The sequence below is a fragment of the Poromitra crassiceps genome (assembly GCF_964638095.1).
Source record: "Poromitra crassiceps genome assembly, chromosome: 10".
NCBI lineage: Eukaryota > Metazoa > Chordata > Actinopteri > Beryciformes > Melamphaidae > Poromitra > Poromitra crassiceps.
The window spans coordinates 22414482-22441302 of NC_139631.1; the positions used below are offsets into that span (position 1 = coordinate 22414482).

The window sequence follows — 26821 nt, forward strand, 5'->3', positions numbered from 1 at the left end:
AGTACTATTAACGCCTTTAAAAGGCTTTCTTAAGACAATTGTTTTGTTGTTATCCTACCGCTATGTTGAAGAACAGTCCACTTCCATGATGTCATGAGTTCCCACCCATACTCTATTTAGTGCCGTCTGATTGGCTAATATTTATGTAAAGAACTTGAAATCCGTTCGTGATTGGATGACGATTGTGGGCGTTGCGAAATCGGGACCGTTAACTATCAACATCAGACACCGATCCTGGATCAGTTTACCTGCCCAGAAGCCACAATCACATAAAGAGGGGCAATACATCACTGTTCTGGGGCCAATACATCCATAGCATCACAGCCTTCAGGTGGATACAATCATTTGTCTAGACAGATTTTTTTCTCCTTTACACTTTATTTTGCATGTAGATTTGTAAGGCATAATGTGAGTTTCTTGAAGAATATATTAGGCTACTGAACTAAGAAAAAAAGAAAATACATTTTACCTCATTGACGGTGTCACCTGCCAGTGCAACAAATTAAAATATAAATTGGCCAGTAGGCTATAGAGATATTTCAAAATCTCCCTTTTCATATCAAGATGAAAGGTTCACACCAAAAACGTGTCTACCAAGGAATCCAACAAGGTGATGATATGAAGTTATGGGGAGTGATGTTTGTCTGAGGGAGACTGATTAATTATTAATAATCAATTAATTAAATATTAATTTATGACAGATAACCCAGCAATAAGTGAATCCATGAATGTTCTAAGGCAAGCCATCTGGACCCATGTAGGGTTATATAATGTCATTGCTCCTTTATGGCTGACTAATATCTTTCTATGTAGGTCCTGGTTCTGGCCACCAAGCCACTCTCTAGTCTAGGTAAGTGTAATTTGATATCAGGCTATATCTCTTTAATAATTTACCATTACTGGGGCCTAAAACTGTCAGCTGTATGGCAGACCACTTTTAGAACAATCCAGGCTCTATACATTCAGATAATTAACCACAAAAATGTGGTATGATATTCCAGTAAACACATGGGGCCACCTTGTGTACAGACAACTTGGGAAGTTATTCACAAAATCATAATTAGAATATACTGATCACAGGAAAAGTCCAAATTAGTCCTGTGTGTACAGTGACAGAACCATGCACATGACATTGTACATCATTGTAGGGTGCATATAACATACTCCACAGATGTGCCATGTAATCACTGATTGCTTGCAGCCAGGTGATTCCTGTGAGCCTTTTGACTATCTATCATGAGGTTCAGGTTATATGACTGACTGGGTGAACAGGTAACAGCCACAGGTCAGCCTGGCCAATGAAGGAGGTGGAGACTTTGATTGGATTTAACCACAATGTGGTATTTTACTGAAGGAGCATTGTGTGCTGTACAGACTCTACTCAGAATAAACAAATAAAAATATGGAATGCGTGGAATGGACTCACGTTTATTCCAGGACACACGTTGTAGGAGGATGGATGGAGATGTGGCAGGCAAGCTGGTTTGGTTGAAGTGATCATCAGAGATTGATAACCTCACAAACACCTCCCTAAATCCTCATCAGGTGTGCCATGCAATCATTTGATTCACTGATTGCTTGCAAAGGAGTCTTCTGGTCGTCCATAGCCAGGTGATTCCTGTGAACTTTTTATCTCTCTCTCGCTTGCTCGCTCTCTATCCATCTATTTCAGTTCCAGAATACAAATGTAGAACACACAGCAACATTATAAATTAATTAGAATCACCACACACACAAAGTGATGATTCACTTAACTGTCACAAAGATAGTTTTACATCCTGGATACTGGGGGCTGATCAAAAGCTCATATTGCACACAGAATTTAAACATACAACAGATTGAATACTCTGAATATCTTCAATGTTTTTGCCATTAAATCTTCCTCCCAAATATAAATTCAGTAGGCAGTGACTGTGAGAGTTGTTCCTGTTAACTTCCTGAATAGCAACAGTGTCAATAAAAACACAAGTATGACATAGGGGTATTTAGGTCTGCAAAATTTTGATATTAAATCATTAGTGTATTATAGTAGTTGCCCTGCCTTACACAATATTATGTGCTTGCTTATATGTCTTTTCCCCCTCTTCAACTTCTGTTCTTATTCCATTTTAATTGGATTCCTAATTTTTTAGTCTTTATTTAGCTTTGTCAATTATATGTTCTTATTCCTTTCATACTGAGAGGACCCAGCAAGCATTGCACTGTTTACCCTGTAAACCATATGGCAAATAAACACGCTGGAACCTGAGGATGATATTCTGATCAAATGTATTCATTTTTGGTCATGTCCCCGAAATGTGTTTGAAAGTAGAAGTAAAGCATAACATCCTGGCTTTTTTTCCTCTCAGAATGCTTTTGGAGATTTGTTTTCCTCAATTATACCTCTAATTCCTTGTAGTGAGAAAGCTTACTGGACACTTTTCCTTAATTCTTCCAATACCTACCAATGGGGGATGGGGGGGGGGGGGGGGGTTGCTTCTGCCATCCAGAAGAGGGCAGTCTATACACATTCATACATAGACCTGAATAAGCATCCTGTTTGAAGTGAAAATTGGTTCAAGGCTGCTACAATTGACTGGTAAAGCCAATTAAATTATTTTTTCCTGATTTCAAATTTTTATTTGATATGGGGAGCTCCATATCAGGGAATACATAGAAATAAAAAAGAAGCGTTCTTTGTTATATTCAAAAGTCTTCTTGCTTTTTTAATTCACTCAGACATTTTGTACACCCAAACTCATTGTATATACTCTCCCATGCACAAACGCACACAGACACACACACGCACACACACACTCTCTCTCTCTCTCTCTCTCTCTCACACACACACACAAACACACACACACACACACACACACCATAGTGCATACATGAGCACACACAATTACTTGAAGAAAGCATAAGAGCAAAAGGTTGTCCACAGATTAAATGCATATAGCTGTACTTTGCAAATGGATTTGCACTCCATTTCATACTATAGTTGATATGCATAGAAAAATCACAACTAAAACAATAAAGCTTTCATTAGACATCCAAAATTAACATTACATGCCAATTTCAGACATAGCTTGTACAACTTTATGTGAAATCAAAAGCATCTTAGTTTCAAAAACAACAATCAAAAGACCTGCCTCATTTTTTATTTCATTTTTTACCATTTCACAGCAAACTCTTACTATGCTACAGAGGCACAAGCACCAGTTTAGGGTCCTGGATGCCTTTGTGATTTTATATCTTAAATTATATGATTATTATGTTCAAGAGACCATTGAAACATAACCCAATCATATTTCAAATGTCTGTTAGGGTCATGCATAGAAGTTCACGTCAAAGTGAGGGTTACACTGTGGTTTCACTCTTCCACAGACCACTTTTCATTCCCACAGAGCTCTGGGATTGGTCCGTACCACTTGTGTCTTGCTCAAGCTCGAGCACCGAGTTCTTGAGCGTGCCGTTAGCCGCGGCGGCGGCGCCCGGCACAGTGGTGGTGACACTGTTCAAGGGGTACGAGCAGCGCTTAACGTCTCGCTCCGCAGCCGCCGCCAGTTTCAAGTTGTCCCTGCTGGCGCAGCGTCTCTGGGCGCCGTGTGTGGCCACTCTGCTGGCCACGGAAGGAAGCAGGGGAAAGGGCTTGCGGCTCCCGCTGCTCCCCCCGTCGCTTCCCTCCGAGGGGCTGGTGGCCACCGACTCTCCAACCCGCCTGCCGTTGCCGTTGGTCAGCGGGCTGGCCTGGCTCTCCGAGAGGCTGTGGTGGATGCTGCCGTTCCCGTTCTCACTAGTGGCCTGTTTGTGAGCTGCGTGTGACGAGTTGAGGTGCTCTAAACCCGTGGGTCCCAATGCTCCCAGGCTGCCCCCCCCTGCAGCAGTCCTTAGAGCTTTGAGACGATAGTGACCTCTGCCCTCGCCCCGATGGTGATACTGGCTACTGCCTTGTTTAGTTCTGCTACTCACCTTCCTTCTCTGGGGATGCACCGGGGCTACAGAGTTTATGGTGGGCAGAAGGTTGTTTGTCGGCTTTGTAGTGTTGTCAGTACTGGTGCTGGTGTTGGTGCCTACGGGGGCCCGCGAGGTGTTGTTGGGGTTATCTTGTGCCACCTGCAGGAGGTTGGTGAGCTTGCAGGGCCCCGGGCCCACGCTGCTGATCCCGCTGGGCGTGGACGATGACCTGGCTGATGAGGAGTTATGATGAGAGTCAGCGGGCGGATGGCAGCTGATGAAGATCTGGGAGCCCTGCTCAGAGGTCTGCGCTCCACTCCCGGCGGCGCAGGTGTGTGTGTAAGTGGACATGGGCTGGGAGCGGCGATAGCCTGGGAAGCATGCCAGCCATGAGGCCTGCACATCCAGACGCCGGAAGCAGTGGTGCACCACCAGGAACACCCCCAGAACTGTGGCAGCCATACCATACAGACAGCTGAACAACAAACTGGTGTGCCCTGTCAGCCACATGGCCATGGCTCCACAACACCACACCACCACAAACAGGAAGTGGGTGGCCACCAGCACCAAGAACTGTGTCTTCAGGGAGTACTGGTCCTCTACTGGAGCCACGACAGGGTTTATAGGTGCCACCACTGAGTCTGTGGACAGGAGACTTGTACTTCCTGCCAGAGCAGGCTGGCTCTCGGGCACCGGAGGGGACAGGGAGGCTCCTGCACATTCTTTGGCCACACGGTGCTTGAGGCGAAACACAGTGCACAGGAAGTAGATCCAGGTCACCAACACCACCAGGCCAGCAGGGACAAAGAAAGCCCCCAGACTGGGGCGCCACACCAGCCAGCAGCTGCGAGAGCCAGGAAAGAAGTCAGGAGGGTCAGTGCAAAACAAGGACATCTCTGTGTGTACTCAACATATCACACAGAATTATGCGGTTCAGCACCAAACAAAACAATATAATGTCAGGGGTCAAATTGCTCAAGGGTAAAAAGAGAAGCACTCACTAAGGACTGTTGTCGCCATAGTTATTGACATTGACAGCTGCAGTGATCCCGCAAATGATAAGAGGAACTCCACCAGCTATCAAGTAGAACCTAGAGAAACAGAGGAAAACATCAGGTACAAAATCTTAGCTACAATGTTGGGCAATAGGGATGACATAATTTTGTAGGCCAACATGGAAGTTAGCATCGCCCTGGGTTCCCTCATCCCAAAGTCAATGGGTTTTTGGTTGGATGCCTGAAATAAGGCCTGTGGTTAACAACATTTTATGATAGGCCTAGAGGTTTTGTCCAGCAAGATAATCTTCACAAATTAGCAGCAGTTGTATGATTTTTGAATTTTAAATGCAATCATGGGAAAGCGCTTCAAAAATCACAAAAGTGGTGTTGATTTGTGAAGATGATCTTGCTGAACAAAACCTCACAAGTATCACAAACCTTTGTTAACCACAGACCTTATTTCAGGCATCTAACCAAAAACCCATTGAAAAAACGTTGAGAGGAGGGAGCCCATCCTAACACATTTACGCTTTTTAGGGCTCATTCCTGCGGCACTCTATTTCACTTCCTGTTTATGCCATGCACAGGGGGCCCAAGGACCTTTGGCTGCCATTTTTAAAGTTTGTGTGTCGGTGTCATTTTCCTTTTTGTGTTTTTATGTCTGTGTGGCTGTCTATAATCTGAACAGAGCTGTCTGTTCCTTCACTCTCTGAGCTGATGGAGTGTTTGTTACAAGGTCCAGGAGACTCCAGGAGTCTGCGATTTACAGCAGGGCCCGGTGTCAATGGAGGCCATGTGGCCGAGTGGGCGACAGAGGGCTGGCTGGGGGGGGGGGAGGTCAGCCGTACAGTGTATGATCACAGCTCCAGGAGCACAGGGGCAGGCGGAGAAGAAAAGGGGGAGCCGAAACAGAGGGGAGACTTAAGAGAGACAGTGCACCCCCTGTATCACCCCGCTTAGATTTACGACAAGTCCCTCAGCCTCTGTTATGTTGGCCTCATACATTCCACCCCTCCCCCGCCTCCAGTTCATAGCGTGCATCTGGACTTGTAGCTTCTTTGTGCCTTACAGCACTATTCTCCTCTTATTTCCCTCCAAGGTTTCCTAAAAACAGAGGGACTTTGGTTGTTGGGCACAATGGCGGTCTTTGATGGGGTAGAGTTTGGGTGGTCGTGCACAAGAACTCCCTCCTCTGTACAAAACATAAACCGTATTGACAGCAGATGACAGCCCCCTGGTGGGAAGTGGGTGAAGGTGTGTTGCGTCTCGCTCCGATGACATCACTGACCTGAGCATGGGTCGCTGAGCAGGTGGGACGGGAGACTCCCCCTCCGGCTGCCGTGGCGTCCTCCACACTGCCTCTTTGTAGATGACCCTGGCACTGACTCCGATCCACAGTAGAGTCGACAGTGAGGAGTAGTGCAGAGCGATGCCCACCTGCCACAAATGACACACAGTCAGATCGAGATACCGAGACCGCGGAGCAGCGCTGCAACCCATCGAAAATGACGCGAGCAAGTGAAAGAACGCCTTACTGCCTGGCACACCACTGGGTAGCTGGTCAAGCTGATGCCTCCCGCGTATATGGCTGTTGTCATGGCGATGTGGAAGCAGGTATTCAGTAATGTGTGCCAGCTTTTTCTTGATATGTGAATGGAACTGCAGACATAGAGAAAGAGAGATGGAGAAGATTAAAAAAAAAATACAGAGTCATTCTGACATGTTTATGCATATGCACGCACGCGCACGCGCACGCGCACACACACACACACACACACACACACACACACACACACACACACACACACACACACACACACACACACACACACACACACACACACACACACACACACACACAAAGCACCTGTGGTGGAGTATGTGTGTGATGATGATGGTGAAGAGGCACAGGAGGAGCATTGCAGTGCAGGCATACACCACAGGGTGGAGCACCCTCACTGAGACAGGTGTAGAGTTTGGGAAGTCAGGCACCTCCTATCAAAAAAAGCACATGATTGAAATAAAATGAAGTGAGAAACCCCCCATGCTATGATGATCCAGTGTGAATGCCAGAGTAGAAACCGTGACTGTCCCACCTGCAGCACAGCATAGTTGCTCAGCACAGAGCAGCGCAGTGTGGAGATGCTGCTGTCAGTGTGGACCAGCTGGCAGCCATCTTGGCTCCAGCCGCCCTGCCTCTCCAGTGTCTTCGGGCTCCACTGGGCGGCCACAGGGTCAGCACCAGGGGACAAGTGGCGCAGCGACACCCAGATGGCCTCCGAGTGATTCCACATGCTGCAGCCATCTGTGACAGAGAGGAGAGGAGTTACCAATACAAATCCTGTTAAACTGTACTGATCATTCCAGGGGTCGGAGACTGACGTAAGAGTAAATTACATGTTTTTTTGTGTGTGTTTTTTGTGGGGATTCCTATCTGGAGGAAACCCCAGGGGAGCACGGGGAGAACATGCAAACTCCACACAGAAAGGCCCTTTTGACGAGCCCACCTGGGCAGTAGGCACTGAGGACATGGGGATGAGGACACACCCTCAGCGCCCACAGCGTCCCAGGCAGGAATCGGACCCAGGACCTTCTTTCTGTGAGGCAAGACGTTCCTGGGTAAATTACGTGTTGTTCATTTCAAGGAAAAATCCCCCACAGATACTTCTACACTGTTAGATGTTATCAATTTGTGATGCTCAATGTATTTCAGGAGTTATTTAGTGGTGACGTGTTGTAATGTAATTTACTGTTTTGGTCATTTAACCTTTCCTCAGATTTCTTCGTCTACTTCTATTCCAGTGTGTGAGAGAGAGATGCGTAAGGGGGGGGGGGGGGGGGGGGGGGGTAGCAGTAGCAACAGCGTAGTGAGCTGTTTCATTTGATTAAAAGTGACAGTGGAGAAAGCAATGCTGTGGTTTGCCATGCACGGATGATCAAATGACTAAAACAGGGCGTTGTATTTCACACACTACTGACGGCAGATCTACAAAGATCCAAGCTGGGCCTACATTGCATTCTGGTCTATAGAGGCCACATCTACTATGGATTGTATGATTGTTCAACTTCGGGGCAAGTTATCCACGGGGATAAGAAAAATGCACTTGCCAAACACCAACCAGCAACACCAACAAAACGGGCAAAGAACAGTCGTGTTTTAACATTGTTAAAACTATTTTTATGGTGGATTCATTCCTTTAAATGCGGAGCAAACACATTCACTTAAATACTGAATACTGAAGTGTCCTCACCCAGGCCTACAAAGATGACAGGAGTGTTGATGCTACGTCGGCGAGAGTGCTCCCCAGCAATGCTTGAGTTCCCAGACAGGGGGAAGAAGCGACCCGTTCGGAAGGCTACAAACTGCAGCTTACAATCTGCAGGAGCATCAGGAGGAAACAGAGTGGCTGGGAGAGTCACAGAGGCCAGCGCTACCGAATTCTGGAGAGAGAGAGAGAAAACAAAAGATGTGCTGATTCAATATTAAATTTTTTAATATTTAACGCAACTCGGACTGCAGATTCATGTAAGTCAGGGGTTTAGGGATGGGTGGTCTCACCTTTTGAGGAAAGTTGTTTAGGGAGGTGTTATGAGAGCCAGTGCTGCAGCGGAAACGCAGCTGCTGTTCATGAGCGGACTCTGCCATCTCCATTCCCAGACTGCCCGTCAACACCTCACGACGCTGATACGCAGTGCAGGTTATGCCCGTGAAGTGTGCGGGTCGAATCAGATGGGCCTCCATCACAATGTTCCTGGACACCTGTGTACATATCAATTTGATTCAAGTCAGAAATAATGGGTTTAAGGGTGTTATTACAGTGCCGTGTGGCATCGTTATTGTGAAATCTTAACATCGAATGAATCCTTAGCTGCAATTTTCCACACAACTCACAATCCTCGTATTGTATTTGGAATGAACTATACATCATCTCCATGCTGTAGGACTGCACACAATCTTGACTTGTTATATTTAAAAAATCTTATGAGATTTGGGGATTTGGTCCCTACCAACGAGAGGTCTTGGGCATGGCTGTGTAGCTGAGGCCAGGCCAGAGTCTCCAAAGAGTAGACGATGGAGCTGCAGGCTCGCTTCTCCCTTTGGGCGTGGGCCAGGATCTGGTCATCCACCTGCATCAGGTTACTGCCCATCTCTACCAGCACCTCTGACAACTGGTGCAAACAAACATAGGGATCTTATAGTAAAAAAAAACAAAAAAACATATCAAGCATATAGCATTTTTAATAATGCAATTACATCTTTCTCACCTCTCGCAGCTGCTTCACATATTCCATGAACTTCTCCATCATTTGGGCCACATACAGCACATCCACTGAGTCAGTGAAGCCTGCTGCCTCCAGCGTATACGTGCGCACCTGGTGTGCCACAGTCACAGCGTTGGATGCATTGATAGGCCTCTGAAATACAGGAGCAAAAGGATCAGGATACTAAATGAGAACTGAACAGAAGCCGTGCGGTAAACCTTGCCTTGACAGCAGCACTGACCAGGATGAAGGTGTGCAGGACACGAGTGATGCCGTTGGTGTAGTGACAGTCTGAGTAGTCACCTTCCTGCCATTTCCCAGAACGGTCACAGTAACGTGAGGCTTTCTTCTGCTCCATACCCCCCTCCATAGACAGGGAAGGGTAACGCAGCTGCAGGCAGTACTGGTGCGAGATGATGCCTGCCAGGGTCCTCGGCCACCTGTGGCGATTCACACCGCAGGGCAATTAAAAAGCCGTCGCAGCAAATGCTGTGTCTTTGTGGTGCTGCGTGTAATAACTGTAACTGACCTGAACTCCCCGCGGTTGTTGACAACTTTGTCTTCTGGACAGAAGGAGGCGCTGTTCTCCAGCACCACTATTTCAACACTGCGAGATGTGTTGCCCCGCCCAGTAGTCACCACCACACACTCCCACTCTCCACTGGCCTCCACATGTACATTGAATAGGATGAGCTCACTGCATAGAGAGGAAATAAGGCATTATTTACACAGAATCACCACTGTTCAACCATTAAACACTTTCCACATGAGAATACGGTTCTAAACATTTGAATGTTGACTTAACAACAATATAATTAGCGCTTGGTGACAGGACAACAGCAGGTGTGTGTCCCTGTACCTGGTGATGAAGGTGCAGTCGTGCACCACACTGTTCTCCAGTTGGACGCCCATCTCCGGGTCAGAGGTCACCAGCTGACCGTTGTGGCGCCAGTGCAAGGTGGTGTTTTTGTCCACCAAGGCAGCGGTGCAGTGGAAGGGCAGCCGGTCGCCTTTGAACACCACCTGGCGCTGGGAGGGCAGCAGGGACAGGGTGTGCAGCTCCAGAGGGCCATCTGAGCAACATGGAGGCAAAGAGGGCAGATGTGAGCGACGCAGATCACGCGGGCTGCTGATTTCTGCTGCTCTCTCATTACTCAACCTCAGCTAAATGTTTCCACGGAAGCCATTATATGAGTCGGCTGTTTTCAGAGTATATTGGATGCAGACAGCACCAATTCATAAAGGCAAAACCGCAGGATTAGTTGTCAACACAGCTCACTGATACTTTGGGAAATGCGTCCCTACTGAGCTGCGGGAGGAGATCGCTCGCAACCCCTTTTTGGTCGAGTAATTCCTATAGAAGCACTGGGAACATCTTGAGAAGAACGCTGCTGTGAGTGTACTGTTGTCGTCAGTGACGAGGCCCAAGTTTTCTGAAACAAAGTGGTGAACCGCCTCATTCGTATGCACCGAGTCTCTAGCCAGCTCTCTCACCACAGCTCAGCTGGCTCTCCCTTAGTCCACGCAGGGGCTTTCCCCGCAGGCTCCTGGGATAGGCGCAGAGCGTTTCATCCCCGAGTCGGGCCGAACTGGTGCGAAAGAAGCCCGGCACCCAGCGCAGCCCACAGTCACATGACAGGAAGTCCGAGTTGAAGTTCCTGGCGAGAGAAAGGATGGTCATTTATCATGGAAGATAACAGGGGTTGGATGTGTACTTTCACTCTGATGGGAGCATTATGGAAGCTATTAGATAGCACACATTACTACCTAGCTCATATATACAGTGTATTCTCTAGTTGTCCATTATAGGATCAACATATCATGCAGGACAAAAAATGTCCATTAGTTAAAGGCCCAATCCATGTTTGTTATGCGGCGCCTAAGGTTGAATTACAGCCGCCCCAACACTGACTTTGTTTACATAGAGATTTATGGAACTGAAGATATTTTTTCACTCTGACCTCTTTGCACCAGGACTGACAGTTATGTAAGAGACAAGCAAATTACAAACAAAGGTTCAGTTACACTTCTAATGTCCATACAGTAAAACAGACTTGTCTCTTGAGTTATGGTGGGCTAAGATCCCAGAAGCTTGTTTAATCATATACAAATCAAACCCTTCAAGATTGTGAATATCTCCAAAATCTGGGTTGTCCCAATAGGTTCTGGACTGTATCTAGAGGTTAATGTTTGAGGTTATTGGCATAGTTTGCAAAGAGAGATCATTTACTGTTAGCCCTTTCCACAATAATATATGACATTTTTCTCCGGCATCTATTTCTTTTGTTCAGACATGGGATGCTGTGAGAGAAAACTTGTTAGTGCGGTCAGTGTCTGATACTCACACTAGCTTGAGGGCCGGAAGCTCCTGGAACACTCCTGGATCCAAGGTAGATATGATGTTGCCAGAGAGGTTCCTAGCAAATATGCAAATGAGATATCAACAAATTAATTGGAGGGTTTTCCCACAGCACAGACAGGATAGTGCTTTTTATAGAGTCCGTTTATCTATCTATCTATATATATCTATCTATCTATATATGTATCTATCTATATATGTATCTATATATATGTATCTATATGTATCTCTTACAGTTTAGTGAGATTGGTAAGACCCTGAAGCATGTCGGGGGTCAAGCAGCCGATGCGGTTGTTGGACAGGTCGCTGGAAGATGTGAAAAGACAAAGGAAGGTGGTGGTTATTATTTTTACACCGAGAGGACTCGTCTCAATCACTCAGTCACATATCGTGATATCTTGACAGTTATGTTGTTTTAGTGATTTCAGAACAGACAGAAATACAGCATAGCCAACATACTGCTAAAACTGCACAGGAAATCTGCACTGGAACTTATTTATAATGGCAACATAATTGATGATAACAGGCTATACACAGGAATCCTGAAGTTACAGTAAATTCAATACCTTTTAAGACCTCTTCAATATATTGTAAGACCTCAACGCCACTTTCATCACATCAGTGATATGTAAATCACAAGTTTCATCACAATATATTAATTATATAGATTATTTGGCAACGATACGATATTGCTAGATATCACAAAATCTGCCACGATACGATATCGATTCAATTCAGGGGTCTGCGATCGATATGAGACGATATCATATACTGTACCAATTTAACACAATCCGCACAATAGCTACAAAATTTCATACCTCATCAAATGGCGATTTAGACTTTTTAATACGTTGTAAGGGCCTTAATTTTCCCTAAATTGATTCATCACATTTAAATACTGTTCAAGACCCCGTGGATACCCTGGATAGAGGGTTGGCCCTGCCTCTTATACCATATTTGTAGGACCTGGAACATTACAATGATTCTACAAGGCCTAAGTTAAACAAGCCTGTGGTCTCCTGCCACTATCCCTTATCAGCAGTCCACGGGACCCCAGTAAAAGCTTATCACCAGTGGGGTAAAAGCAAGGCCCCCGTCCTGCCGTCCAGGTCTGAGTGTGATGCATAGCCGCAGCCAGAGAGGGATTTGCTCTGCGGCCCCTCTGACACTACCCAGCAGAGAGCTGTCCAGAGCATGTGTTTATCTCCCCCTGTTTGTTTGGAGAAGCCCCAGACCTTGCAGGGAAAACACAAGTAGGGGGGGGGGGGGGGGGTTAGTCACGCGGCGCGGCGCAGAGGACCAGCGCCGACCACGCTGCGCCCAGCCCTTCGCCGTCCAAAAACACAGCGAGCGGTCGCAAACTGCTGCCCTGTCACATCCAATGACGCGAGAGGAGCCTCGGCGTGGCCCTGAGGTTTCCACGGTGGTGGAGCAGGGCACCAGAGATGACATCCCAGGCCCCCGCAAAGATCAACAGAGACCAGCACAAACACGTTATGCCTTTATGGTCACACTAACACCAGGAGCTCAATGGAAACGCATGACATCTGCCATGGGTTGCCAGAACAGTACGCGCTTAAGATAGACGCGAGGGCATGTGTGTGTGGCCTGTCTCTTTCAACAACTACTGTTTCGCCAAAGAATGTGGCAGCATTAAAAAAAACACTGCACACACACACACACACACACACACACACACACCCACTCATCTGACTCGTGCCAAACAATTGAATTATACAATTGTGTGCCTGCGTTTATGATCTGTGTTAATATGTTGTTTGCCAATTGCCACTCTGCGCCCGAATGGAATGTGAATCATGTCAATGTCTACTTACAGTTTGCGAAGCTCAGACAGGCCTTGGAAGGCTCCGGGCATGATGGTGCTGATGAGGTTGTGCTTAAGGTCCCTGTGGAGACAGAAAACATGAGGTCAGTGAGAGAAAGCATGCAGGGATGATGGAGGCACATGTCCCCGCGGCGCTGAGACTTCAACAGAAGGCGTTGTGAGGTGAAAATGATGGGGAGTGGATACACGACTGCCCCACCAGTGGGACACAGCAGGATGTTTTCTGCATACCGACAGGAAATCGTATCCCATCAGCCACCTGGGCTTGAGGCTAGCAAGATGCAAATACTTGACCAAAGAAAATATTGCTGGAATCTAAGACCGCTAGCAAGGGGTTCTACCCTTTTGGTGCTTGTTTGAAAAGGACTCTTCCCACGATAAAGTTATCCTGGCTATTGCCAAACCATAAATATTAATTTCTTTAACTGCCTTTGAAGATCTAATTTCATACTATCCGCCGCGCTTCACCCCGCCCTCTCCCCTTGCCGTGCCCACACCCATGTGTTAAATCATTCAGCCAGATGCCCCTCTCCATCAGCTAACCTGCATGAGAGTTCACCTCTCCCAATCCAAGAGGCTTTTTTATTGGCCAGGTGGGAATAGAGGGGGTTAAACAAGGTCAGGAGACAAATGGTTATCGGCAGGACAGGACGGTGTGGGCTGGAATTTGATCCGTGTTCCTACAGCATGAAAAATGCCCGCTCCCATAGGAGCGGTCACAGAGGAGGATTTCCTTACAGGAGCTCACAGACACCAGCACCATGGTTTACAGAGGCTGCAGTTTTCTCCATTCCACTCCTACCCAGCATGCCACTGCGGTAGGCAGGACCTCGGGGGGACTTTCTGGTCCTTTTTTCCACCAAAATGATCTGTCTTCTCAACCATACTGCCTCCAAACATCTCGTACCCATAGCCTTGTCCGCTCTCCAAGAGATGAGCTATTTTGATCAAATCGGGGCAGAATCATTTTAGAAAATGGTTTCCAGTAAAAAAGATTAGACCGTGTGTGTGTGTGCGGTGTGTGGCTGGAATACAGTCAAGATCAGGGTTTTGTTGCTGGTCAGGACCTGTTTTAGCCACGCTCTCAGGGCCATCAGTCAAATGTGAATTATAGATGGGAGACGGCTTATAATGATGGAGCATCAGCTATCTGGCCTTGGACCAACAGGCTGAGGTCTGTTGCGTTGGTCTCAGAGCAGGCGGCTTTGGACTGCACATACAGCTCCGTCCTTTCAGAACATGCCAGCTTGTCTGACAAAACACTTTGCAACAACTTCGCAGCTTTTTAAAGAAGTGAACGCTTAACCTGACCTACAAGCTAACCGCCCCCCCAAAAAAAGTGTGCGTGTGTGTCTCTTTGTTTGTGTGTGTTTTGACAGAGAGCAAGAGAACTCTCGGTCTGAGTGTGTGTGTGGCCGAGTGAGCTGATCTCAATGTATGTGGGCGTGTGTGTGTGTGTGTCTGTGTGTGTGTGTGTGTTTGTGTGTGCGTGTGCGTGTGCCACTCTGTTTCTGTGTGTCACTGGCTGTATGGGATTTGTTGACCAGGACAAGGGGAGGCGGGGGAGAACAATGCGGCTGTTTCCAGTCTGTGTGTCCCGGGGCTCATTAGTGCAGCGATGAAAGGCGGGGGCACTGCCCACAATTTCCTTTCTCTGATGACTGTCTCTCTCTCTCTCGCTCGCTCTCTCTCTCTCACACACGCACACGCGCGCACACACACACACACGCACACGCGCGCACACACACACACACACACACACACACACACACACACACACACACACACACACACACACACACACACATACTGTGCAACATAGACTTTGTTTATACTGTATGCACACAAACATGCAATTGGAATGCATTGGAGTATTGGCAAAAGTCTCATTATTGTGCAGATATAATGGCAATAGACACGATTATAACACACACACACACACACACACACACACACACACACACACACACACACACCTACACCTACACACACACACACACACACACACACACACACACACACACACACACACACACACACACACCTACACACACACACACACACACACACAGTCAAAGAGATACTATGACAATGAATCACACATTCAAGGCCACATGCCGTAGTCAAACGTGGACGCTCTGAAGGTGAACCTGATACCCAGCGTATTAACACCCGTCTTCAAATAGCCGACAGTCCCAAGTCAAGTAGGCATACATGACACTCCCACACATCTGCATTTCCTACAGTCTAGCCTTTCATACACTGCTTGTGAGGTACAGCGCTGTGTGTGCTTTGGCCTGACGAGTATCAACAGTCCACCACTTCTGATACACTCTCTTATCACCGAGCTGGGGAATGTGGAGGAGCTCACCAGAGTCAACACAACTTGGAGCGCTAGCCAAGCACCAGCCCTATAGCTCCAACTTAAGTTTTAGCTCCTAGCCCACCACTAGCTCTAGCTCCAACCTGAGTCTTAGCTCCTCGCCCTAGCTCCAACCTGAGTCTTAGCCCCTAGCCCACCACTAGCCCTAGCTCCAACCTGAGTCTTTAGCCCCTAGCCCATCACTAGCCCTAGCCCACCACGAGCCCTAGCCCAAACCTGAGTCTTAGCTCCTAGCCCACCACTAGCCCTAGCTCTAACCTGAGTCTTAGCTCCTAGCCCACCACTAGCCATAGCTCTAACCTGAGTCTTAGCTCCTATAGCTCACCACTAGCCCTAGCTCCAACCTGAGTCTTAGCACCTAGCCCACCACCACTAGCCCTAGCTCTAACCTGAGTCTTAGCTCCTAGCCCACCACCACTAGCCCTAGCTCCAACCTGAGTCTTAGCTCCTAGCCTACCATCACTAGCCCTAGCTCCAACCTGAGTCTTAGCTCCTAGCCCACCATCACTAGCTCCAACCTGAGTCTTAGCGCCTAGCCCACCACTAGCCCTAGCTCTAACCTGAGTCTTAGCTCCTAGCCCACCACCACTAGCCCTAGCTCTAACCTGAGTCTTAGCTCCTAGCCCACCACCACTAGCCCTAGCTCCAACCTGAGTCTTAGCTCCTAGCCCACCACTAGCCCTAGCTCCAACCTGAGTCTTAGCTCCTAGCCCACCACCACTAGCCCTAGCTCTAACCTGAGTCTTAGCTCCTAGCCCACCACTAGCCCTAGCTCTAACCTGAGTCTTAGCTCCTAGCCCACCACTAGCCCTAGCTCTAACCTGAGTCTTAGCTCCTAGCCCACCACTAGCCCTAGCTCTAACCTGAGTCTTAGCTCCTAGCCAAGCACTAGCCCTAGCTCCAACCTGAGTCTTAGCTCCTGCTCCTCTTCACCAACATAATCAAGAGTACATCTCAGCTGCAGCTCTTAGCTCCAGTCTCTAACTCCAGCCCTAGTCTGTTCTATTCACCTTATGTAGCCCCGCCCAGAGCCATATAATAGAAGATTTCCGACATCTCCATTCACTCCAATGGACCAGTTTTTTACTCTCAAGAGTTCCAGGAAGTAAGGTCCTGGATTAAGCAGCACTGTCGAGTTGCAGGAAAATAGACAGTTTGTGTTGTACTCTGAAAGGGTTTTTCATCCCTTGAATCAAATTGTACATTATCAGCTTTATTTTAGCATGCAAAAGTAGCGCGAGACCCATTCCTGGCTGTTCATTGGCTAATGAGTCTCGCATTTTGGTCCTCCGCTAACGCCACTCTCTCTCTAGAGGACACTAGCCCCGCCCAATTGACCCGTTTGTGTTACGTCTTCCTGTTCAAAATGCCGGCTGTTTTACCTGGTCAAACCAGAGATCGTCTCTCTGGTCAAGGCTAGTGACTCACTGGATGCAGGCTGCATGGATAAGCTCAAGTGTAAACACAATCAGTTCCGATTGTGTTTACACTTCCTGTTAGTCTCTCAAGCCAGACTCTCTCTTCTAAGGTGAATCTTCAACCCCCAGTTCCAGCAGGCCATGCTGTTCCAGTTCCATCACCCTCAGGTGATGACTTGCCTCTGCCCTCTGGGTCAGACAACGCCCCCCACTGACATCAACTTCACAGCTCAGTGGCCTTGACACTGATGACAACAGCTGTCACCAAGGAGCAGGATAAGAGCAAGAGCCAAAGAGCACTTCAAAAATGCTTCAAAACCTGCTGAGCATTATGCTGAAAACATCACCGATAAACAGACTTTAAGTTGCAACTTCACCTACATGTTCACTGCATATTGTACAGATTCTCACATGATCTTGTGCACACCCAAATATCAGTTTGTACTTCCAGGAAAAGCAACATGCTTGAGTGGCGACTCTTGTTATGATTTACAAATATGACAGACTTCCTCTTTGATTCTTCTTCGTAACCTTGTGAGTGCACTTTCTCCGCTGTGCCACATGTGGTCTGTGTGTGATTGGGCTGTGACTGACAGGCTCAAGCCCACTCCCAGCCCAAAGGAGCCATTGTCTGCTTCCGCTGGGCCCTAACACCAGAGCCTGCCATTAAGACTGTCCTTTTTCTTCTTCTTCTTCTCATTCCTCAAAAAGCTCCTCCTGATCAATGGAGCTGGCCGGTTCTGAAGAGTCATCTCTATGTGGGATGGGGGGGATGAGCACCTGGGCCCCATGCAGGCAGGAGAGGAGAGTCGTGCTTGCAGGGCAGCGAGAGGGGTCTTGGAGTGCTTCATTTATGAGGAGCACAGTGGCAGGGGCTGGAGTGCTACACTGACATTGTTTAGGCCGTGGCCCTGGGGAGAGCTGGGAACATGACTGAAGCCAGGGAACGGCCACTCATTATCGCCAGACTGGAATCAAGAATTTCCTGTTCCTGGAATTTGTTTTTAATGGAAAGAAATAGCATTCCAAGGCTCCATTTTCTCTCCTGTAATTCTATTCATCTCCCCAGGCGGACCAGACCTGAACTGCCCACAAACAGAAACAAATGTATATTTGGTTACTTTTCTTTGGATGAAGGTCGGGTTTGGAGAAAAGGGCTCCAGAAGGGGGCTTTGAGTGGTTCACTGGCACCTTGGTTCCTGACAGAGGTCAGTGGAGACCATTTTTGTGCCGCGTGTCATTTCCTGTCTGGTTGGCGTCTCTCGCACAGAGGCCCTCGCTCGTTTATTTTTACAGTTTCCTTTTTCTCCTTTTTTTACTAGCTGGTTTTCCCCTGTAGGGAGGGGCAGGTGGGTTTAGGGGGGTTCAGCACTGAGCAAAATCGTCCCTGTGTACGGCCCCCTAGACCCCACCTCCCTACTCCTCAACACACTTGCTCACAATGGGGGCTCTGTAACTCAGCCCCCAAACGTACTCCTGCCCCCCCCCCCCCAAAACAGGAAACCAGGATCTGCCGAGCTCTTGTTTTTCTACTAATTTCCTGCTTTCCTGCCCCTTCCCCAGATTATTTTCTTTATTTTCTTTTTCTGGTTCCCCTCAGATTGGATCCCTAATCTACTCTTTGTCTGCGTGCATCTGGAAACCAGTTGCTTCAGAAGTATAGTGGTTTTCCGAAGCGGCAGCCATGAAGATCTATTGCAGTGGATGTGAAGGTACTTTGATACAAATCTTCTGGAGCTTCCAATACTTGGAATACTACTGGATGAAAACGTAAAGCGCTTCCTTTATTAAAAAGGGTGCCACACGACCATGCGCCGCCATCACAGTAACATGGTCTAAATGAATTAGGACTCCAGCCCTGGTCCTGACTGACAGTAACATAAACTGAGGGATATACAGAAATAGCAATATACACTTTTATTTGAAGTGTAAAATGTCCTAAGTAGATTATATGTTTCTATAGTCTGCAGCAAGAGGAGCGGGAGATTATTCTGCCAAGGAAAACTCTGGAAACCCATGGACTGTTATTGACTCCAAATCTGGCTTTTGGAGCGGCCTGGAGAAGGGGGCGATGCCCGCTTTGGCAGCCTCTTTGATTGCATGAGTGGTGCATGAGATCCAGCAGCACGCACTACAGTCAGGAACAATGAACCTCAGTTTACATTCATTACTAATGGGACATACAGTACATCACAACACTGGCCTGTCAGATAACTGGCTGTGTGAAACCAAAGTATCTCGGTAAGAGGTGACAGTATTCTGAACCGACAGGAAGGCTCACAGTACTATCAAATGCTTTCCTCTCATTGCTCTGAGTACAGTATGACTGTTGTGACATTTTGAAGATACAAGGTTTTCACTTGACAACAACTGCATACTACACTACAATCCTGTCCTTGTGCAAACAACTATGTACAATCAGTTATATAAAAGCTATAAGATATTTTCGAAATGCCAGACAATGGAGACAGACAGGCCTCTCCAGCAGCACTAACGAGTTGATAGTCAATAGTTTGGAAATATTCAATTTATGCTTGTGAGAGGACACATGGAAACGCATGCCTTTCATACAAATAAAAGATGAAAAAGAAGACAATCACAGTGTGAGTGAGTGAATATGCAGCCAGTAGGTGGACTACAGCATGGAGGGAGAGGGAGAGGGAGAGGGAAGGGGCTGGAACAGTGAGAGAGAGAGAGAGAGAGAGAGAGGAGAGAGAGAGAGAGAGAGAGAGAGAGAGAGAGAGAGAGAGAGAGAGAGAGAGAGAGAGAGAGAGAGAGAGAGAGAGAGAGAGAGAGAGAGAGAGAGAGAGAGAGAGGGGAGATGCAAAAATACAGCCGAGAAGGAGCACAAACGGAAGTGGGGGGAAGTCACCAGCATGGAGCAAGCTCAAGCTCCTCCGGAGGAGAACGCCGTTGAAGCCATATCAAGTTTGCCGAAATGAGTGTGCGAGAGAGTTCCTGGCGTATGAAGCATTCGATTTGGTAATGGGCTTATGAGAGGGCTTGCTGCTCGCCGTTTCAATAAACCCCTAGAGCAACGACCGAGCTAAGCTTGCAATACAAACACTCCCCGTTCCTTCAGTTTATCTCCAAGACACATCTGGACTCTATCAACCCCAGCAGCACCAACCCCCCCCCCCCCACCACCCCTTTCTGTTTCCACTCTCCAGCACGCTTAACCCCTTCCTCACCCACTCCACCCCTTCATGTCACGCACTCTAATTAGATGACCATTGCCTAACCTGGGGCCACTCCATGGCGTGTGCAGGAAAACATACTAACACAAATGTTCATTTGTTTGATGGGGGGGGGGGGGGATGAGAATCCAGAGTGCCACCTCCACAGCTGGTCTATATACGCTCTATTCCAGGTTCCTCCGAGAGAAGAGTGGGCTGCTACAATCTGAAGCCTGTCCTACGCAGACTGGTCTAGACAGAAGGGCTCCTTGCCATGTCCAGACATCCACCGTTGCATTTACATGCTATAGTGCTGCCCACCTCTCTCTGCTCTATCCCCACTCATCAAGGTAATGTGCTTAGCCCCTGTGGAAATAATGTTAATATCCCACAAAGGAAAACAACCGAGGATTTATATAAGAGAAACTGCAGGAGTGCTCTCTCTCTCTCCCTCCCTCTCTCTCCAGCCATCATACCATCTTTAGCCATCTCGGCTCTACTTCCCCTGTGTCAGATGGTAAAGTTGTTTAAGTTGGCCTACTTCCTAACCCCAACTGCTCAGAATGGCAGAGGCGATTTCAAGGTCTGTTTCAGCAAGACTCCGGCAAAGCCCGAGAGTGTCCTGTCTTCCCTTTGTAAAACAGATACTATCACGGCCAATGTGAATGAACGGGTCACAGCATTTTTGAAGTGTAATAGAAAATCCTCCGACAGAGATACAGATGGTCATGTACAGAAATGTATATAGAGAGAGAGTTGTTTTTGGCTTTCTTCTCCCACTCACGAAACATCTGCACATTCTCATGGCCTTCATGACTTATTGGTCACAGGTTTCGGCACAAACATCCCTTAATTCTTGTCGCTCTGCAAAGATAAATCACAAACAACTGTGTATTTCCTGCTCTTGAATGAAGTGGCTTTGAGAAAACAGGAAGCGTTTTGAGAAGAGTCTGGGTCTGGGCATGGAGTTCCCTGTGCGTGCTCTTCTCCAGTTATTCTGGCACCGACAGTAGAGGAGTCATGTCAGACAGACACATACTGTAGGTATCAGGTCAGATTCTCTCTCCACAAAGTCTATCGCGCTGCCAACACCTCTGGCCTCTTGGCCAGTCCCCACCGCACACCTCCCTCTTCCTATTCAGACCTGTCCAGCCTGCACACCTCCCTCTTCCTATTCAGACCTGTCCAGCCTGCACACCTCCCTCCTCCTATTCAGACCTGTCCAGCCCGCACACCTCCCTCTTCCTATTTAGACCTGTCCAGCCCGCACACCTCCCTCCTCCTATTCAGACCTGTCCAGCCTGCACACCTCCCTCTCCCTATTTAGACCTGTCCAGCCTGCACACCTCCCTCCTCCTATTCAGACCTGTCCAGCCTGCACACCTCCCTCCTCCTATTTAGACCTGTCCAGCCTGCACACCTCCCTCTTCCTATTCAGACCTGTCCAGCCTGCACACCTCCCTCTTCCTATTCAGACCTGTCCAGCCTGCACACCTCCCTCCTCCTATTTAGACCTGTCCAGCCTGCACACCTCCCTCTTCCTATTCAGACCTGTCCAGCCTGCACACCTCCCTCCTCCTATTCAGACCTGTCCAGCCTGCACACCTCCCTCTTCCTATTCAGACCTGTCCAGCCTGCACACCTCCCTCTTCCTATTCAGACCTGTCCAGCCTGCACACCTCCCTCTTCCTATTCAGACCTGTCCAGCCTGCACACCTCCCTCTTCCTATTCAGACCTGTCCAGCCTGCACACCTCCCTCTTCCTATTCAGACCTGTCCAGCCCGCACACCTCCCTCCTCCTATTCAGACCTGTCCAGCCTGCACACCTCCCTCCTCCTATTCAGACCTGTCCAGCCTGCACACCTCCCTCCTCCTTTTTAGACCTGTCCAGCCTGCACACCTCCCTCCTCCTTTTTAGACCTGTCCAGCCTGCACACCTCCCTCCTCCTATTTAGACCTGTCCAGCCTGCACACCTCCCTCCTCCTATTCAGACCTGTCCAGCCTGCACACCTCCCTGTTCCTATTTAGACCTGTCCAGCCTGCACACCTTCCTCCTCCTATTTAGACCTGTCCAGCCTGCACACCTCCCTCTTCCTATTTAGACCTGTCCAGCCTGCACACCTCCCTCTTCCTATTCAGACCTGTCCAGCCTGCACACCTCCCTCTTCCTATTCAGACCTGTCCAGCCTGCACACCTCCCTCTTCCTATTCAGACCTGTCCAGCCTGCACACCTCCCTCTTCCTATTCAGACCTGTCCAGCCTGCACACCTCCCTCTTCCTATTCAGACCTGTCCAGCCTGCACACCTCCCTCCTCCTATTCAGACCTGTCCAGCCTGCACACCTCCCTCTTCCTATTCAGACCTGTCCAGCCTGCACACCTCCCTCTTCCTATTCAGACCTGTCCAGCCTGCACACCTCCCTCTTCCTATTCAGACCTGTCCAGCCTGCACACCTCCCTCTTCCTATTCAGACCTGTCCAGCCTGCACACCTCCCTCTTCCTATTCAGACCTGTCCAGCCCGCACACCTCCCTCCTCCTATTCAGACCTGTCCAGCCTGCACACCTCCCTCCTCCTATTCAGACCTGTCCAGCCTGCACACCTCCCTCCTCCTATTCAGACCTGTCCAGCCTGCACACCTCCCTCCTCCTTTTTAGACCTGTCCAGCCTGCACACCTCCCTCCTCCTTTTTAGACCTGTCCAGCCTGCACACCTCCCTCCTCCTTTTTAGACCTGTCCAGCCTGCACACCTCCCTCCTCCTATTTAGACCTGTCCAGCCTGCACACCTCCCTCCTCCTATTCAGACCTGTCCAGCCTGCACACCTCCCTGTTCCTATTTAGACCTGTCCAGCCTGCACACCTTCCTCCTCCTATTTAGACCTGTCCAGCCTGCACACCTCCCTCCTCCTATTTAGACCTGTCCAGCCTGCACACCTCCCTGTTCCTATTTACGTTACGTTACGTCATTCGGCAGACGCTTTTATCCAAAGCGACTTACAATAACACACTTTTTGTCAGCAATAGAGCAATCAACTATATTTAGACCTGTCCAGCCCGCACACCTCCCTCCTCCTATTTAGACCTGTCCAGCCCGCACACCTCCCTCCTCCTATTCAGACCTGTCCAGCCTGCACACCTCCCTCCTCCTTTTTAGACCTGTCCAGCCTGCACACCTCCCTCCTCCTTTTTAGACCTGTCCAGCCTGCACACCTCCCTCCTCCTATTCAGACCTGTCCAGCCTGCACACCTCCCTCCTCCTTTTTAGACCTGTCCAGCCTGCACACCTCCCTCCTCCTTTTTAGACCTGTCCAGCCTGCACACCTCCCTCCTCCTTTTTAGACCTGTCCAGCCTGCACACCTCCCTCCTCCTATTCAGACCTGTCCAGCCTGCACACCTCCCTCCTCCTATTCAGACCTGTCCAGCCCGCACACCTCCCTCCTCCTATTCAGACCTGTCCAGCCTGCACACCTCCCTCCTCCTTTTTAGACCTGTCCAGCCTGCACACCTCCCTCCTCCTATTCAGACCTGTCCAGCCTGCACACCTCCCTGTTCCTATTTACGTTACGTTACGTCATTCGGCAGACGCTTTTATCCAAAGCGACTTACAATAACACACTTTTTGTCAGCAATAGAGCAATCAACTATATTTAGACCTGTCCAGCCCGCACACCTCCCTCCTCCTATTTAGACCTGTCCAGCCCGCACACCTCCCTCCTCCTATTCAGACCTGTCCAGCCTGCACACCTCCCTCCTCCTTTTTAGACCTGTCCAGCCTGCACACCTCCCTCCTCCTTTTTAGACCTGTCCAGCCTGCACACCTCCCTCCTCCTTTTTAGACCTGTCCAGCCTGCACACCTCCCTCCTCCTATTCAGACCTGTCCAGCCTGCACACCTCCCTCCTCCTATTCAGACCTGTCCAGCCCGCACACCTCCCTCCTCCTATTTAGACCTGTCCAGCCTGCACACCTCCCTCCTCCTTTTTAGACCTGTCCAGCCTGCACACCTCCCTCCTCCTTTTTAGACCTGTCCAGCCTGCACACCTCCCTCCTCCTTTTTAGATCTGTCCAGCCTGCACACCTCCCTCCTCCTATTTAGATCTGTCCAGCCTGCACACCTCCCTCCTCCTATTCAGACCTGTCCAGCCTGCACACCTCCCTCCTCCTTTTTAGACCTGTCCAGCCTGCACACCTCCCTCCTCCTATTCAGACCTGTCCAGCCCGCACACCTCCCTCCTCCTTTTTAGATCTGTCCAGCCCGCACACCTCCCTCCTCCTATTCAGACCTGTCCAGCCCGCACACCTCCCTCCTCCTATTTAGACCTGTCCAGCCCGCACACCTCCCTCCTCCTATTTAGACCTGTCCAGCCCACACACCTCCCTCCTCCTATTTAGACCTGTCCAGCGCCGCGCTCCTGCTGCTCCCTCATCCATCATCATCGCTGGCCTCTGCTCTCCCTCTCTCCTCCCCGCTCCCCGTCTCCCCGTAGGGTGAACGGGCCTGGTAATGAGGGCCCCTTGTGGCCTGCCTGCCTGTCCTGTGTCCCATGGTGCGGTAGGGGCCCGGGTTGGACGAGAGCCAGACTGCCCCTGCCCTCTCCCGCTCATTATTCTCATTACCTCGCCTCAAATCAGCGCGGGACAGGCTGCTGGGATCTGTCCACGACTCATAAAGGTCCCGGCTCGTTAGTGGGCCTGCCGGCGTCAGCTCCCATCACAAAGGGTGTGCGCAGAGGTGGAGGTACCCCAATAGGTGCACACGCAAAGTATGTCCGAGAGGAAGCCCTGATGGTGTGCGTGTGAGGGGTGTTTATCGTCTGTTTAATGGACATGGCCTGACAGACAAACCAGAGGATAGGGCTAATATATCGATATTATATCGATATCGTGATATGAGACTAGATATCGCCTTTTCTTTTTTAGATATTGTAATAGCGTGATATTGGCACAAGCGTTGTCTTTGTGTGATTTTCTGAACTTACCAGAATGTTCTAGCTGAGGGGTTTTCAAAGTCTGAGACTGTGGGCCTCCCCTCAGACAAAGCTCGGAAAGCCATCCCCGCCTACATACACTCAACAATGAATTGAGCCAAGATACAGCAGCCTGATATTGCTGACATACGTCAGACAACACCAAATACATACAAGGTCTGTCATCTGTCTGAAGGCATTTATTTGTTTCTGACTCTGGGAAAGTGGGAAAAACTGTAAAATTAACCCTAACTGTAAAACCCTAACCCTAACCCTAACTGTAAAATTCCCCAAAACGACTGAGTCTCTGAACTATCTCTTTAACCACATCACACACATTTAGACTGTTCTCGGGTTAGGTTTAGGCTCTTTGTGATCTCCTTTTGATAACTAATGTAAATTTAGCTAACTAATATTTTTTTCACTTCCATGCATGAAACCGCCTCTCACTTTGCAAATCTCTGTTCTTCTAGCTGTTCTATTATTTGCCTTTACCCATGTAGTCATTATATCCACATTACTGATGATTATTCATCAAAAATCTCATTGTATAAATATTTTGTGAAAGCAACAACAAAGTTACAACTGAACATTTAGCCCACTTTGTAGAAAATACTGAGATATATATTGTGTATGGCCATTCAGCCTAAAAGCACCAACAGTTTTTTGTACATATATCGCCCCTGCATCCCTGAGCCCTACCAGAGAAGTGAGCTAACATTTGGCTATATAGCGAGCGCCCTCAGCCAGGTATGATTCAATTGGTGTTTTCCCTAAAAGTTGGAACAAAACGAGGTATGCCAAGATCCAAATGTAGCTGTTGGAGGGTGAGCCTTTCCAAAAGCGCTACAAAAACACAGTAGTCCAGTAAGAGGGCAAAGACAAACAAGGCTAAATTGCTCCTCTGCACTTGGGTGGTTTGGCAGGTTATGAAGGCAATAGTGGCTTTGAGGAGGTTTGTCCCAATGAAAGGCCTAACTGTGTACACGGCTGCACTGTCTGGGCCGGGCCGGGCCTGGCCGGGGCTGGAGGAGGGTTGCCTTGTCCTGAAGAGCTGTATTCTCCTACGGACAACAGCAGATCAGACTGTATTCAACTCTCACTAGATGTCTGCTGTGAGTGTGACTGTTTTGTCTGCTGAGAGAGTCACCAGGCCCATTTAAAACGCCTTGGACACAAGTAGGGATGCCCATACTTGGACAAATGCATGCTGGCGCAGGTCCTAAAGTTGCAGCTGAGAGGGAGAGTGTCTATATGGAGTCGCTACAGACTGTGTGTTTATCCTCGTCACTTAGGGGAAGGACTACAGCGTAACTCCCCGATGTGTGTTTACCCAGCCCTAGTGGGCTGTCCTTTGATTACAGCACTGACCACATAATATGAGTAAGTGCTCACCACTGCTCCAAATGACAAGCACATGTAGACAACACGCTGGAAACAATGAGCAGACCTGCACAGTGACCGTGAACGCT

General features: G+C 48.7%; 1 protein-coding gene across 1 annotated transcript in view; it reads right to left on the reverse strand.

Annotated features, from left to right (window-relative positions):
• Positions 1–2755: 2755 nt before the first annotated feature.
• Positions 2756–26821, reverse strand: part of adgra2 (adhesion G protein-coupled receptor A2) — a 49382-nt gene continuing 25316 nt past the window's right edge. The window contains exons 3-19 of the mRNA XM_083645013.1: positions 13392–13463; positions 11791–11862; positions 11543–11614; positions 10692–10855; positions 10057–10270; positions 9727–9894; positions 9439–9637; positions 9201–9350; positions 8943–9104; positions 8494–8694; positions 8186–8375; positions 7031–7239; positions 6802–6929; positions 6470–6593; positions 6223–6371; positions 4938–5027; positions 2756–4780 (exon numbers count right to left, since the gene is read on the reverse strand). Of these exons, the coding sequence (XP_083501139.1) occupies positions 3340–4780; positions 4938–5027; positions 6223–6371; positions 6470–6593; positions 6802–6929; positions 7031–7239; positions 8186–8375; positions 8494–8694; positions 8943–9104; positions 9201–9350; positions 9439–9637; positions 9727–9894; positions 10057–10270; positions 10692–10855; positions 11543–11614; positions 11791–11862; positions 13392–13463 (3805 nt within the window). The 3' untranslated portion in view covers positions 2756–3339. The remainder of the gene's footprint in view (positions 4781–4937; positions 5028–6222; positions 6372–6469; positions 6594–6801; positions 6930–7030; positions 7240–8185; positions 8376–8493; positions 8695–8942; positions 9105–9200; positions 9351–9438; positions 9638–9726; positions 9895–10056; positions 10271–10691; positions 10856–11542; positions 11615–11790; positions 11863–13391; positions 13464–26821) is intronic.